The sequence below is a fragment of the Lycium barbarum genome, chromosome 7 (genome assembly GCF_019175385.1).
Source record: "Lycium barbarum isolate Lr01 chromosome 7, ASM1917538v2, whole genome shotgun sequence".
NCBI classification, from domain to species: domain Eukaryota; kingdom Viridiplantae; phylum Streptophyta; class Magnoliopsida; order Solanales; family Solanaceae; genus Lycium; species Lycium barbarum.
The window spans coordinates 2926354-2940851 of record NC_083343.1 but is presented as its reverse complement, the minus strand read 5'-3'; the positions used below and the strand labels follow the sequence as shown (position 1 = coordinate 2940851).

The 14498-nt window shown below is 34.7% G+C and overlaps 1 protein-coding gene across 1 annotated transcript; it reads right to left on the bottom strand.

Annotated features, from left to right (window-relative positions):
• Positions 1–11190: 11190 nt before the first annotated feature.
• On the bottom strand, positions 11191–14238 carry LOC132602762 (receptor-like protein EIX2). The gene has a single exon (XM_060315535.1). The coding sequence runs from the start codon at positions 14236–14238 to the stop codon at positions 11191–11193; it is 3048 nt and encodes a 1015-aa protein (XP_060171518.1).
• Positions 14239–14498: the final 260 nt, after the last annotated feature.

Here is a 14498-nt window from a genome sequence, read left to right as displayed (position 1 = left end):
GCATTTTACTTATCCTATATTTTTCTTAGGAAATTCATTAATTATGTATAGATATTTAATTGCGAACTCAGTAACTCAAACGAGCCAATGATTCGGTGGTATGTTCAGCGCCGATGATTTTAAAATTTTGGCTCCATTTCTATGAGGTACGCCTTGTGAACGGAGAATATTTCAGTAAGGAGAGGCTTACTCCCTTAATTAGTGGACCTATCACAGCGCATGAAATTCAAGATTAGTCGAGTGAGTAAGACATCAAATATCGAAGGATTAAACAACAAAAGATGAAACTAAACTGGTCCTGATGAATCTACTATGTGTTAACTTATGCAAGAACGACTTCAAAGGTGTTTCTTTAATGAAACATTTCTTTAATTAACTCTTCTTCCCCAAATATATATAATGGAAATATTCACAATTGGAGAGAGTTAATTTTTAGTTTGTTAGAAATAAAAATAATAAGCACATATCTGTGAAATTCATAAAAATCATGTAATATTTGGGGAAGAAGAATTAATAAATAATTACAAATTACTCTAATTTAAAGGAGACTTGAATCCATGAATCCTGATTTTAAGAATATATATATATATATATATATATATCCTTGTGGCTCCCTTAATTTAAGGTTAAAAACTGTAAATATGTGTTTAATTAAGATTCCAGATCCATCATGGCATCATCTCTGATCCCCTTGGATTCTTTAGTATGGATGCATTTTTTATGTGAGACAAAATATGAAAAAGACCTGATCAAACTTGTACTCGTACTCAGATAACTAATAGTTTTCCATTAGAATCAAATCTAAAATTTTTAGAACATGAGTGTACCACTTTAAAAAAATGTATCTAGTGGGAATCAATCACTGGTCTTTCAGGTAAATAACTCAACCTTTAATTAAGTGCACCATTTAGCCTTCGTGTGGCATGAGTACCAAAGGATAATATTTTCCCAATTTTCAAAAATATATACATAAAATATCTAATTTTACGAAGAGAACGTGGATTCACGTGCCTCAATATTAATGTACAAATTCAGCCCAGTTTTCGACCACCAAATGATTATGGCAGGATAGATAGAGTTCCTCAATTATTATTTTTATTTTTCTATTCGATATTCGGTATATGTGCTTTTAGGATCCAACTAAATTAAATTTGGATTCGCACCTGAAAGTTAACAATGGGGTAAAGTGGCAGTTTCAAGTGATTGTAATTTGTAAGTTTTTCAAGATAGCTTATTTTCATTTGATTTGAAATCTATCTCGTCTCCATTTAATACCTACACTCACCACGATTTTGCATCCATAGGTTAGTGTATCTGTAGATCAATGCAAGATACATGTGATTGAATCATTTCAAACGACCTTCTCTTATTTTATCCTCAATATATGCTACTTGCACCTTCTATTGAATGTGATCATTTCTAATCTTGTCCAATCTTGCATATTCATCTTCCATGTGTATTTGAGAAAAACCCATCTAGTAGTCGTGGATATTTGAAATTTAACGGCCAAATATTTAGTGTTAGTTTTATAAATGTCCTATTAAAGTTTACCTTTCAGTAGACAATACTACTCATATTTGCATATATATATATATATATAAGCAGGCCAAAGGCCCACGTGGCATTCTATATGACCAGGAAACATATTTATCTTTTATCTCCTTTTTAAAATTTATTCTTCAATTATTATTACTCAGAAAAAATAAAAACCCTGGCCGAAACGTTGCTTGAAGGCAAAATAGAGAAGACCCGTCCCTCTGTTTTCTTCACCAGAAACGGTATGAGATAACTCTAACTCTCCCCAAAATGGAAGTCTAGGTAAAATCAACAAGGAGAATAGTATATTATTTGCTGCCCATTGTTAAAGGCTACCTGTCTAATAGTAAGATGTAGGACTGTTTTATTTAGACAAAGCTAGAGGTTCTGTATTTGAAGTTTTGGGTTTCACTTTAACTTATAGACTGACAGAACTATTTCAAAAATTCTTTTATCAATTTTCCCAAAATAAATATTGTAATTACAGAATCTTTCTCCGATTACTCTCTGCACTAAGGCTTCATTTGTTTTCACTTAGTAAAGGACTTAATCCTAATTATTAAGATCTCAATCATTATGTCTATTCATTTTTTAAGTCTGAATCTTAATGTTGTAAGGAAATACTAGAACACTGAAAGTGTAAAATGTTTTATTGTCATGAAGATACAATTCTTATAATAACAATTAATAGAAACATTTAATTTCTCTTGTGACAGCGTGAAGGGCGGGTTAGTTTGCTAGTATAATATAAAGTTAGGCATAGACAAGGTGATGTGACACCTATCTATGACCAGCATTGCTATTTATTTTTTTTTGTGATTTTTTTGCTTTTTTCTCTAATTTTCTATTTTTTTAAAATCTAAAAATGGCTTAATAATTACATTATTAAATGAGAAGGAATTAATTGCATTATTAAATGAGGAGGACATGTAGTCCTCTACGGACTCTTCCCCTAAAGTCTGAACGCACGATTTAACTGTTACAAATTTTTTGGAAGAAGCCTAAAAGTTTCCACCTGTCGTTACTGCTCCTCCTTTATTTTGGTAATAGAAGAATGAGTCATTTCAAGGGTTTGGTTTTTTATTTTCCATGGTGATTAGTCTGAGGGTAAAAATCATTTTAGTCTTCTAATTTTACTTTAAAAATCAAAGACCTCTCCCAACATTGAACAATTGATATTTTCATCCTCTTATCTCAACTTCCGTACATTGACCGGTAACTTTATATTATTTGATTGTCATGAAAGAGGTAAAAGGAAATTTCACTTATATTTTTAATTAATTAGTTAGTATCCTATTTAATAATATATAAATTTTTCATAGTTTTCTCCGTTAATTAATTTTAACACTTTTTGTCGTCTTCAATTTTTCGTCATAACCTAAGCAGTTCTTCATATTTTCAGGGCACCTTTCAAACTCGGAAGGTTACAAGGGTTTGAAAGGTTCTCCGAAAATATGAAGAACTGCTCTAGCTATGGAGAAAAATTGAAGACGGCACAAAGCATTAGAATTAATTGACGGAGGAAACTGTAAAACATTTATATATTATTAATTAGGGTACTCCCTAATTAATAAAAAATATATAAATGAAATTCTCTTTTACTCCTTTGATGATCGGTCAAATAATATAAAGTTACCAATCAATGGTCGGAGAAGTTGAGATAAAAGGATGAAAATGTCGATTGTTCAATGTTGTGGAAGGTCTTTGATTTTAAAGTAAAGTTGGAGGACTAAAATGATTTTTACCCTTAGTCCCAACCTCCAGGTCCTCATTTTTTTTTCTTATAACTCCTACTGTTTTTGTTTCTGTAAATTGTTATTTCACTATCTTTTTTCTTTAGGTGTATTAAGGTGTAGAAAACATAATACGATCACACCTCAGTTGACATATTAATTGTAAGAGTTTTTTCTCCATAACTCATACATTTTATATAAGGCTGGGTTTATAAGTTTTGTCAATTTTAATTTTTGTATTTCTTCTTCATTCATCATCTTCTTCCCATCTTTATTTATAATACCAATTGCTCTCTCTGATTGTAAAAACTAGCTTATTTGATTGGGGTAAGCTAACAGGTCTTTGCTTTCGTGTCTTGATTGCAAAAGAAGATTCACGAGAGTTTAGCAATAATTTGGTATGAAGAGCGTTACACCATCAAATACAAGATTGTTCTCAAATTCTTAGAAACTGGAAAAGGTGTAGTTCCTCTATCCGAATTTATGTGACATTTTTGGCTTCTTAAGAGTTAAATTTATGTAAACTTTAATTTGATCAGTATTTTAATTTGAAACTAAATTTTATTGTATTGACATGAAAAGATAGCTATATTTCAATTTTATAATATTGAGTTGATTTAATCCAACAAACATTTTACAAAATTAGTCAAATTAACTCTCGATAAGCCAAATTAGTTACATAATTTGGGACGGAAGGAATATAATTTTTCCCTTTTAACTTAAGGTGTTAAACTGTCCCATGGTTGCTTTTCTTTTTTAGAAATTGGTTTTAACTCTAACTGGATGAATATTTGTTTTATTTGGTGACATTGTGATTTGGGTTGGATTGATTTTTTTTTTCTGGACAGATTTATAGGTTGGCATATGTGTATTTGTTGTTTCAGGCTCTACCAAATCAACAAATTATAAATGCCGTACAAGATTCGAAAAGGGATAAAAAAAAAACAAGCACGTGCATTCATATTTTTTTTATGGACAATGTATTCAATATATTTGTGTATTTAAAGAGTAATTATTAAAAAAAAAAAAAAGGGTTGGCGTTAAAATTATTCCTTACTGTTTTATTGATCGACATGTAAATATCATTAGTTTTCTTAAATTGTTTTACTTCGTACTTTTTGGTTTGTAATCTTTTTGAAATTTTAATTTTTTTTGTTTGTATTAAGTCAATGTTCTTAGAGAGGTTTAAGGCCGACAAAACTGTTATGTTTTTATTGCCCTCTATTGTCTTTTTTTCTTCATATTTTTCTCTTACTTTTTAGTAAATCTACAATCGTTATACTTATTAGCATGTTTCACTTTTTGTGCATTTATCTGTAAAAATTTATTTCCTTGGAAGAATAAATTTTTTAAACAAAATGTAGAGATTATCTATATTTTTATTTATTTACATCAAACTTTTTGTATCTTTTATTTTCTTTCATTAAATCTATGATTATATGTGCAAAATAATTCTTTCCCTATCGTGCGAAGCGCAGATAAGTACACTAGTGCTAAATAAAAGAAGAAAAAGTCTTAAACAATATGCCTATAAGAATCTCACACTATTTTTTTTTTTAATAACTGTGAATATTTATCATTAATAATCCAAAAAAAAATAACAATCTAAAGGGCACCTAGTTAGTTCCAAAAACCACCTTTTGGGGGAAATCTAGGCCGACTAAATTACACATTAAATGCTGCAAAGAATCTCACACTATTATTGACCTCATTTTTTAATCCCTTTCTTTTTCTGAAGAAAAAAAAAAAACGAGTTTCAATTTTTGGAAAAGTGATTTGATAAAATTTTCAAGTATTTTTTCACTTATAAAATTTTCCATATTTTTTCAAAAAGCTTAAATGCGTATCCAAGCACAACTTCAGACTTTCAAATATTGAAATTCTACTACTTTAATTCAAATATTCTATTAATTTAATGTCCAAACACCAACTAACAGGGGAGGATGTTGGGGGGGGGGGGGGGGGGGAGGGTGTTAACCCCAACCTCCTCGACAAAAAATTACATTGTATGGTATTTATTTTTTATCTTTTATACACATATATAGATTTTTTATCTCGTAAACACAAGATTCGGGGTCACTAATAGAATATCTCTATTTTCCCACTGAAAAATGTTTAGTGGTTATTTCCCACTGAATGCCGGTGGGGAAAAACCTAAAAAATAGTGTTTTCACACGGAAAAATTAAAAAGTTTTCTAGCATTTCAATGGGAACTTGTTTTCCACCATGCGTTTTCTTGGTGAGCTGGTTCAGTGGGAATGAGGTGAAAAAAATCATGTTTTATAGCATAAATTTTTCATTGAATGTCGATGGAAAAACATCTGTTTTTAGTAGTGGGTTGACTCAATAGTTCACGGGCTTCAAAATTCACCTTCAGGTTTCATGTTCAAATTCCAACTACATTATCCTAGATCAACCACTGTCGGCTAAGCCTTCTTATCAGCTAACATGTTATACAAAGACTAGTTGAGTTCACAGAGAAAATCAAACTTGAATCGTGCATGCATATTCATGGCGATCATGTTACTCTGCATGCAATTAGGGTAACAGCATACACGATTCGGTGACGAAACTCGATTTTGGTTTCAGTTGATCAGTTCAAATTGATGTTTATGAATCCTCATTGTTCATACAAATAACTAAAAGTTAGATTGGCTAATTATCAAGTAAAAGGAAAGAGCTTTTAGTGCTAATATTATTGAGTTCCCACACTATTTCGCGAGAATCCTATGGTAAATTTTTATCCCTATATCTCGAATTTAGTGTGGCTTGGGTGGTAGGTGGATTTGATGTTTCTAGTTATGGAGAACCAGATTTAGAGCCCATTTGGGTTAGCTGATTAAAAGTAGTTGAAAAACACTTTTAGGCTTGATCCAGAGCATTTAGTTGAAATACATCCTGTATTTCCGACTTAATTAGTAGTTCGCTCGATCCTTTTATTTCCATGCTAGAGGAAATGGGATTCGAATCCATGACACAGTCTTCTTGTACGTCGATTTAGCAAACCAATGCCTTAAGATACTCCACCATACCTCTCCACGTTATTGATCGCAGTGGAATTGGATATGTCGGGTTTGGCTGCTTGCCCGAATGAAGGAAAAATATATTCGTAACACAATCTATCTCCAAGCTCGACTCTCTCTCTATCTCTCTCTCTCTCATTGTTGTCCGGTTGACCATACAAGCTAGCGTGACTTCCTGCCTTACATGAATGAAAACTATTAATCTGAATACGAATAAGATACGTGTTTAGATAGAAGTGCTGAAGTTGATGGTTAGAGGAATTTGTTACACCCCTTACTTTCAGAGAAGCACTTCTTAAATTTGAACGTAAGTATGTCGAGCTATGACTAAGTAAAACAATTTTGGATTATGAGGAACGAAGCATTATTAAGTGTATAGTGTGAGTAGAGGATGAATTACGATCTCGTAAGTTCTAACCGGTAAGGACAACCTTGGAACCAAAGGAAATGACTATTATCAAATATGACTAATGATAAGTATCATGTATGGAGAGCTTCGGAATGTTCCGGGACCAAGAAAATTGAAGAAAATAAGTTTGTCGAAAATTTGGAGATTAGTAGAATTTTGAACAGAATTTTGGGTCAACTTTGGAGGGGTATATCTCCTAGTATATTAGGAGCTTTAAGGTGTCTCAAAAGCCTAAAATGAAGTTCGTCGAGTCTAGTTTCTAACGCAATAAACCGCTCATAAATACGACATCGGAGGATAGAATTATGGATGTTATCAGAGGCGGACCCAGGATTTTGAGTTCGGGGGTGCTGGACTCAGGAATTTTGAGTTCGGGGGTGCTCTATTAACTATTTATATCTGTTTCCTTTATATTTTCCATACAATTATACACTCCGTGATTAAGTTTAATGGGTGCCGGAGCACCCAAACTTTACACATGGGTCCGCCCCTGGATGTTATGAGTTAGGCTGGTAGAGCAAAAATGAGTGCTACAGTAACCAACGTGCTACAATAGCCGCACTGCTATAGTAACTGTTGCGGTACTTGCTATAGTACCGACTCTAGAATTCTTTAAAAGGGGTTTTACCCCTTATTTTTCATCAAAAAACACCCTCTAAGCCTCCTTCAAAATTTGGAAACTTCCACCAATTTCCATATATCAAATATTAAGCCTAAATAAGCTAGAATCCCCAAATTCTGGCCCGACCAGCGTATAGTTGCGATTACAAAATCGTACAGCGATGCGTTTTGGCGCAAGTTCAAGAAGAAAAGTGAAGATATAGCAATAATATTGGGAGTAAGGTATGAATCTCTTATTATTAATGTTAGTGTCGGTTTATTTACATATATAAAGTTGTTAAATAGTCGTATAATGAGTTGGTTAGTTGTGGAACTTGGAAAACATCGTGTGGGATGTTTATGGAACATGATGGTGTTGGAAATGATATTGTTGATATTGGTATTGTTATTTTTATTGTTGGTTGCTGGATTGTGATTTCGGGCTAGGCATATAAACAGGGGAGATGCTGCCCGAATTTTAGCAGATTCTAAAGGAGTTTAATTTGAAGGCTTAAGATAAGCATCTGACGATAAGACTAACATTAGTATTCATGGTTTTATATGTAGAGTTATGAGCTTGGAAGGATAACCATTGAGTAACTAAGAAGACCGAATGGTATGGTAAGGCTAAACCCTTTCTTTCTAAAGGCATGATTCTTTTGTTATAAACCTTTGTGCCATATCCATAATATCCTTGCTTCCACAAATTCTACAAGTCTATGAATCTCATGATCCTTACGATATTATTGAGCTTACTCATGATCTTGAGACTGTTCTTTGTGATTGATCTCACCTCATAATACTTGTTCTTTCGAGGTGAGATATAGTGATGACGATTCTATTTCTAATGCTATCTAAGTTCATGGTTCTCGATACTCTCGTGACATTATCGATTTCATCTTACGATGGTGATCCTTCAAGGAATGATACAGTGATAATGATAATGCTAATTATGATGCTGATTTCATTTATGTATTTTTTTTTTATGTTTATATATGTATGTATGTATGCATTGCACTCCCACTGATCAGTTGGGTACGGATGACACTGAGTCTAGAAAGGGCTAAGTACGGATGACACCGAATCCCGAAAAGGCCGGGTACGGATGACACCGAGTCCCGACAGGGCCAGGTACGGATATGATAGATGTATGTATAGTAAATGTATGTGAATGCAAATATGGGTATATTGTGTATGGATGTGTATCAAATGTTTTTCCTATAGACAAGTTAATTTACTTGACAGAAATCTCAGGAAGTGTACGAGGTATAATTGCTCACTTTATCTTATTTTATCTTCATTCTTATATCATGTTACTATTCATGTCTTACATACTCAGTACATTATTTGTAATGACGTCCCTTCTTATGAACGCTGCATTCATGCCCGCAGGTGTAGATGGATAAGACGAGGATCTTTCATCATAGGCTGCCTTCAGGTACCAGTTACGTTTGGTGGCTCCACTTCTTCCTGGAGCATTTCCGAGCCTAAGTCTATATATATATATATGAATTGCGTTAAGGTATCTCGGGGGCCTTGTCCCTACTTGTATATTTCAGTCATGTTCATAGAGGCTTTGTAGACAGTTCCTGCGTATAGCTTAGTTATGTTGTGTCTGTAGTTATATTGGCATCGTAGCCCATTGCACATATATTTATGCATGATATTATGTTCATAGTTATCCCTTAGCCATATTTTTACCATTCGAGATAAGAAGGATGCAAGTTATAAGTTGGTTCGCTCGGTTCCCGTAGGGTGCCGGGTGCCAGTCACGCCTTACCAAGGGTAAGGTGTGACAAATTGGTATCAGAGCAGTTCTGTCCTAAGGTTGTCTGCAAGTCGTGTCTAGCAGAGTCTTGTTTATGGTGTGCAGTGCACCACACTTATAAACAGGAGGCTGTAAGGCATTTAGGAATGATTGACCTTATTTTCTCATCTTGGATCGTGCGATAGAGCTATGTCATCAGGATTCCCTCTTTCTTAATTCTTATATCATGTTACTATTCGTGCCTTACATACTCAGTACATTGTTCGTACTGATGTCCCTTCTTGTGGATGTTGCGTTCATGCCCGCAAGTGTAGATAAATGAGACAAGGATCTTTCATCGTAGGTTGCCTTCAGGTACCAGTTACGTTTGGTGGCTCCACTTCTTCCTGGAGCATTGTCGAGCCTAAGTCTATATATATATATATATATAGACTTGTATATTTCAGTCATGTTCATAGAGGCTTTGCAGACAGGTCCTGCGTATAGCTTGGTTATGTTGTGTCGGTAGTTATGTTGGCATCGTAGCCCATTGCACATATATTTATGCATGATATTATGTTCATATTTATCCCTTAGCCGTATTTTTATCATTCGAGACAAGAAGGATGCAAGTTATAAGTTAGTTCGCTCGGTTCCCGTAGGGTGCCGAGTGCCAATCACTCCTTACCAAGGGTGGGGTGTGATAGAATCCTTCTTCACATGCGATGTTTTTTTCTACTTTTGGAGAAGAACGTTCTAGCGATTCCTCTAGTTTTACTACCTCCAAAGAAAAATGATGAATCCCCTTTACTTTTTCTCCTTATGGATATGAATATTTTAAGCAATTTTCTGTTTCTTCTATATCTAGCACTGAATCAAGGGGCTGCTCCATGACAAGATGCATCAAACATTAAAGTTGTAGGACTCTGCTCACTGTCTATGTTCAATGTTCATCAAGCTTGAATAGGAAAAGACAATTGGAGTTAGTCTTCAAATTGGACTATTGGAATTTTGAGGTCTATTTTCTGTAAGTTAGTTTCAATAATTGACTCTTAATTTTCACAGTACAGTTGTTTAATTTTAATTCTGTTGAGTAGATATATCAGTTTTAACAACTTTACACTTTCTCAGTAGATGTAATTGATATCAAGAAAGTTTTGAAGGCAATAGAAGAAGAAGGTTCCTTTTTTGTTGGTTGAATATCTTATTGTTATGATTATTTGATGGAACTTGGACAATGCTTGAGCTTTATTTTGATCTCACCCATTTAAATCTGTTTTTTAACATATCTTTCCCTCTTAATTTCTTTGCTGAACTAGATATTTTAACATCTCTTTCCCTCTTTACTACTACAAACTCAACCGTTTACTTAAAATGTTGCAATTTCTCCGTGCTTTATCTTTACCCCTGAAGGGAGAAAAAAAAGTTTCGATAGCCTACAATTCATTGATGAAAAAAGGTTTCGATAGCCTACAATTCATTGATGACATGCACTACAAACACATAGTCGTGTGAACATTCCCCATCTGATTCTTAGTTTGAGCTCTATTTTCGATGTAGTCAATGATACATTCTCTCGTAGCACCAGAGAACACTGGAAAACTTTTCCACAACTTTTAGTTTGTGTTAAAGTTAAAGTAGGGATAAGAATCTAGTGTATGGTCATTTACAATGTCCTATGATCTTCCTGAATAAGTTATCTAAGTGCGTATAGCACCTGTCGGAGGTAGGGGTGTGGGGGAATGAAAGATGCTCTTGATTTATTCAATATTAGCAAATAAGTTAAACATTTAGGTGAGAACTTTCTAACTTATGAAATAAGTACTTAAATTTGCCCATGAAATTTGCAAATTCATGAAATCTTTACTTTGAATCCATGAAAAGCAGTTTATACATTTTCTCTAGTTCTTTCTTGTGCTGATTTTAGGAACTAAGATAAACATTTAGGTAGCATTGGTTCACACTATTTCATATAGAAAAGTAAGTAATATGTCCTATACTAAAACTAAAGCATAAATTATAACAGAATATGTGCTATACTGAAACTAAAACATAAATTATAACAGAATAGCAGAGACAAACTCCTATAGCTCCACTTATTGAATACCTTGCTAAAGTTGACAAACACTTTTCAACATTTTCCTAAGTGTTTCTTCTACACGTTAAATATCCTACCATTTTATGCTGAAAACTCCATGACCATTCCTTGAACTCCAAAATGCATGTCTCTATAAATCTGAAATAAGCAATTCTCCATCTTTTCTTGATGACCAAAGTGCCAAAAAATACCCAGAACCCAAACGAGTATCCCAAACCAACAACAACAAAGAACCATACTTTCTCAAGTTTATCTTCATCATCGGTTTCACCTTCGTCATCCGTTCCACTATCAGATGTTTTAGTCCTGTCACCATCACATTCTTTCAAAGGTGGACCACAAAGTGCAGCATTTCCTTGGAAAATTGTTGGATCAACTTTGGTTTGGAACTGAGCACTAGTGGGAATTTTTCCTGTCAACTTATTGTAAGAGAAGTTAAAATGAGTCAGAAAGTCTAAACTAGCTATGCTTGGTGGGATAGGACCTAACAACTGATTTATTGAAAGATCTAAGGTTTCAACCCATCTTAACTTTCCAATATCTGTCGGTATATTTCCTGTCAAATAGTTCCTGGACAAGTTCAAGGTCCAAAGTTTGTGTAAGCTTGTTATCTCTACTGGGATTTCTCCTGACAAACTGTTGCTCGAGAGATCGATACTATTGACTAGGTAAAGGGTAGTATCATAATAAAGTATTCTTCCTTTCGCCTCAAATTTCAGTTTCCCTTGATATTTTTCAGCTTCTGCATCAGTCAGCTCAACCTTGAATGCTTCCAGATTGCCAAAACAGGATGGGATAGAACCAGATAAGTTGTTTCCTGAAAGGTCCAGTATGTGAAGACCTGAAAGGCTACACATTTGTAAAGGAATGGGGCCGGAAAACCTATTCTTACTTAAACTGAGGATTAGCAGTGATCTCATTGTTTCCCCTAGCCAAGCTGGGATTACCCCTGACAATCGATTATTACTAAGATCAATGCTAATCATTCGCGTGCAGTTTCTCAAACTCGAAGGCAATTCTCCAGAGAGATTGTTGCCTGAGAGTCTTAAGAACCTCAGAGAAGATAGAGAACCTAGTGAGCCTGGAATTTGGCCGGATAGATGGTTCTCTGACATATCTATAAAATAAAGATATGGTAGCTTACCCCAGAAATCAGGAAACTGTCCGATAAGTTGGTTATTATCGAGGGCTAAAGTAGTCAACTGATTGATATCACCGATGCACAAGGGAATGGTGCCATTTAGGTTGTTCCTGGAGATGTCCAAGTCTGTTAAATCACGAAGTACTCCACATATACTGAGAGGAATAGGTCCTGAAAATAGGTTATTCCTCAGATCCAACGATGTAATATTAGAAGACCATAACGGGAGAGGTCCCTCGAAAAGATTGGTGCTTAAATCCACATCGGCTGGCATGTTGAACTGAAATTTGTTGGGAACTTGCCCTGTCAAGTTATTGTAAGCCATGTCTAGAATATCAAGCTTCAAATCCAACTCTACAAACCAATCTGGTACAGCATCTAAAATCCCAGCAGTATTCAATATTATGCTAGTGAGCTCATTCTGTTCCTTCAGCCAATGTGGGAATTTGGGGCCTAATTGACATGACTGAATGGTCAAGAATGTCAACTTAAAAGAAGGAGTCCAATTTGGGCTGATGTTGAATGCCAAGGTAATATTCTTAGCAAGTTTAACACCAACAGAAAATTCTTGCAAGTTAGAAAGATTCAGTAAATGGGCTTCTGTGACAATACCTTCCCACATATTCTCAGAGATGTCCAATGAGATCATCGACTTGAGCTGCCCGATATTAGGGGTGAGGTTCCCACTCATTTTGTTTGATGTGAGGTAGAGTGTCTCCAAGGATGATAAGTGCCCTATAGTTTCAGGTATTGTGCCTGTCAGCGAGTTGTACCTCAGTTGAAGATCTTTTAACTTCCTCAAGTAGCCTAATGTATCAGGAAGATTGCCAATCAATGCATTACGACTCAAGTCCAATGTCTCCAAGTTGTTGCTTTGGCATTCTAATAAGGCATCGATAAAATCAGTAATGTTTCCACTGATGTTGTTGTCATTGAGGATCAATGCCTTCAAATTGCATAGTTTCCCAAAGCTTCTCTCGAGTGTCCCATTGAAACCATAGTTGGAAGATAGATCAAGATATTCAAGGGAAGTGAGCTTTGCAAACTCATCAGGCAGTTCACTATAGATATTGTTGGTGCTTAGGTCAAGATGCACAAGGTTACTAAGTTTGAATATCCATCGAGGGAAAATACTTGAGTTGAAAGCATTGTTGGAAAGATCAAGTACCAAAAGGGAAGTAACATTTAGATATGGAAGAGAAGATGGAAGGTTTAGAAGTTGACATTGAGGCAAATGCAACTCCAAGAGAGAAGGAAGATGATTATTGATTGTCTGAAGCCAGGAATTAGTAGCTTTGCTAAGATCTGAACCTCCCAAATTTAAATGTTCCAAAGAAGAAAGTCCTTTTATCCACTCAAGGTTTTTCTCAGCTGGCTGATCCGAGTAGAAACTCAAATCAAGAACTCGCAGATTTGAGAGGTTCCCAAGAAATGGAGACAATGAACCAGAAAAAGAAGCCCCCGAAAGATTGAGATACCTCAATTCTTTGATTTGACCAATGAATTCAGGCACTTGTATTCCTCCAAAATTGTTCATGCTCAAGTCTAAATATCTCAAGTGTTGTAACTCGAGTAAAGATGGATTAATCTCACCTCCTAATTCATGGTTTCTTGAGAATTTATTCCCGAGATCAATCTTTATGACATTTCCGCTCTTGTTATCACAGCTTACACCAAGCCATTGACAACATTCTCGATCATCAACCCAAGAAGATAGCCTGTCAGAAGGATCTGTAAGATTTTCTTTAAGCTTTAGCAGTGCATTCTTCTCTGTTTCAGTGCAAGTGCTTACACTAGAGGTGCCAGAAGAGGAAACGAAGTGATAGTCTATGCAAGTGAAATACAAAAGTTGAAAGAACAATATGATAAAGATGTGTTGAAACGAGTTGCTCTCCATATTTTCTTGCTGTGAATGAACAAGGAAGGAAAATCTCTTGTCATTTATAGTCATAATAGTTGGAAAATTTAAGCCAGTCAATTGACCTTGACGCCATTTACCTAGGAAAGAGTCTTAGTCCTTGTGGTGTCAAAAGTCAATTAGTATTCTGGTGGTGGATACGTGTCCTAGTCAATAACACTCAAGCATCAATTGCATACCTATCATTGCACCCAAAATTTCACTGAAATGTTTGCTATGTAACACTTTGTTATGGTACTTAGTTAACTCAATTCTTTTTAAGGCTACTTAGTAACTTTACCTTGGATAATTGA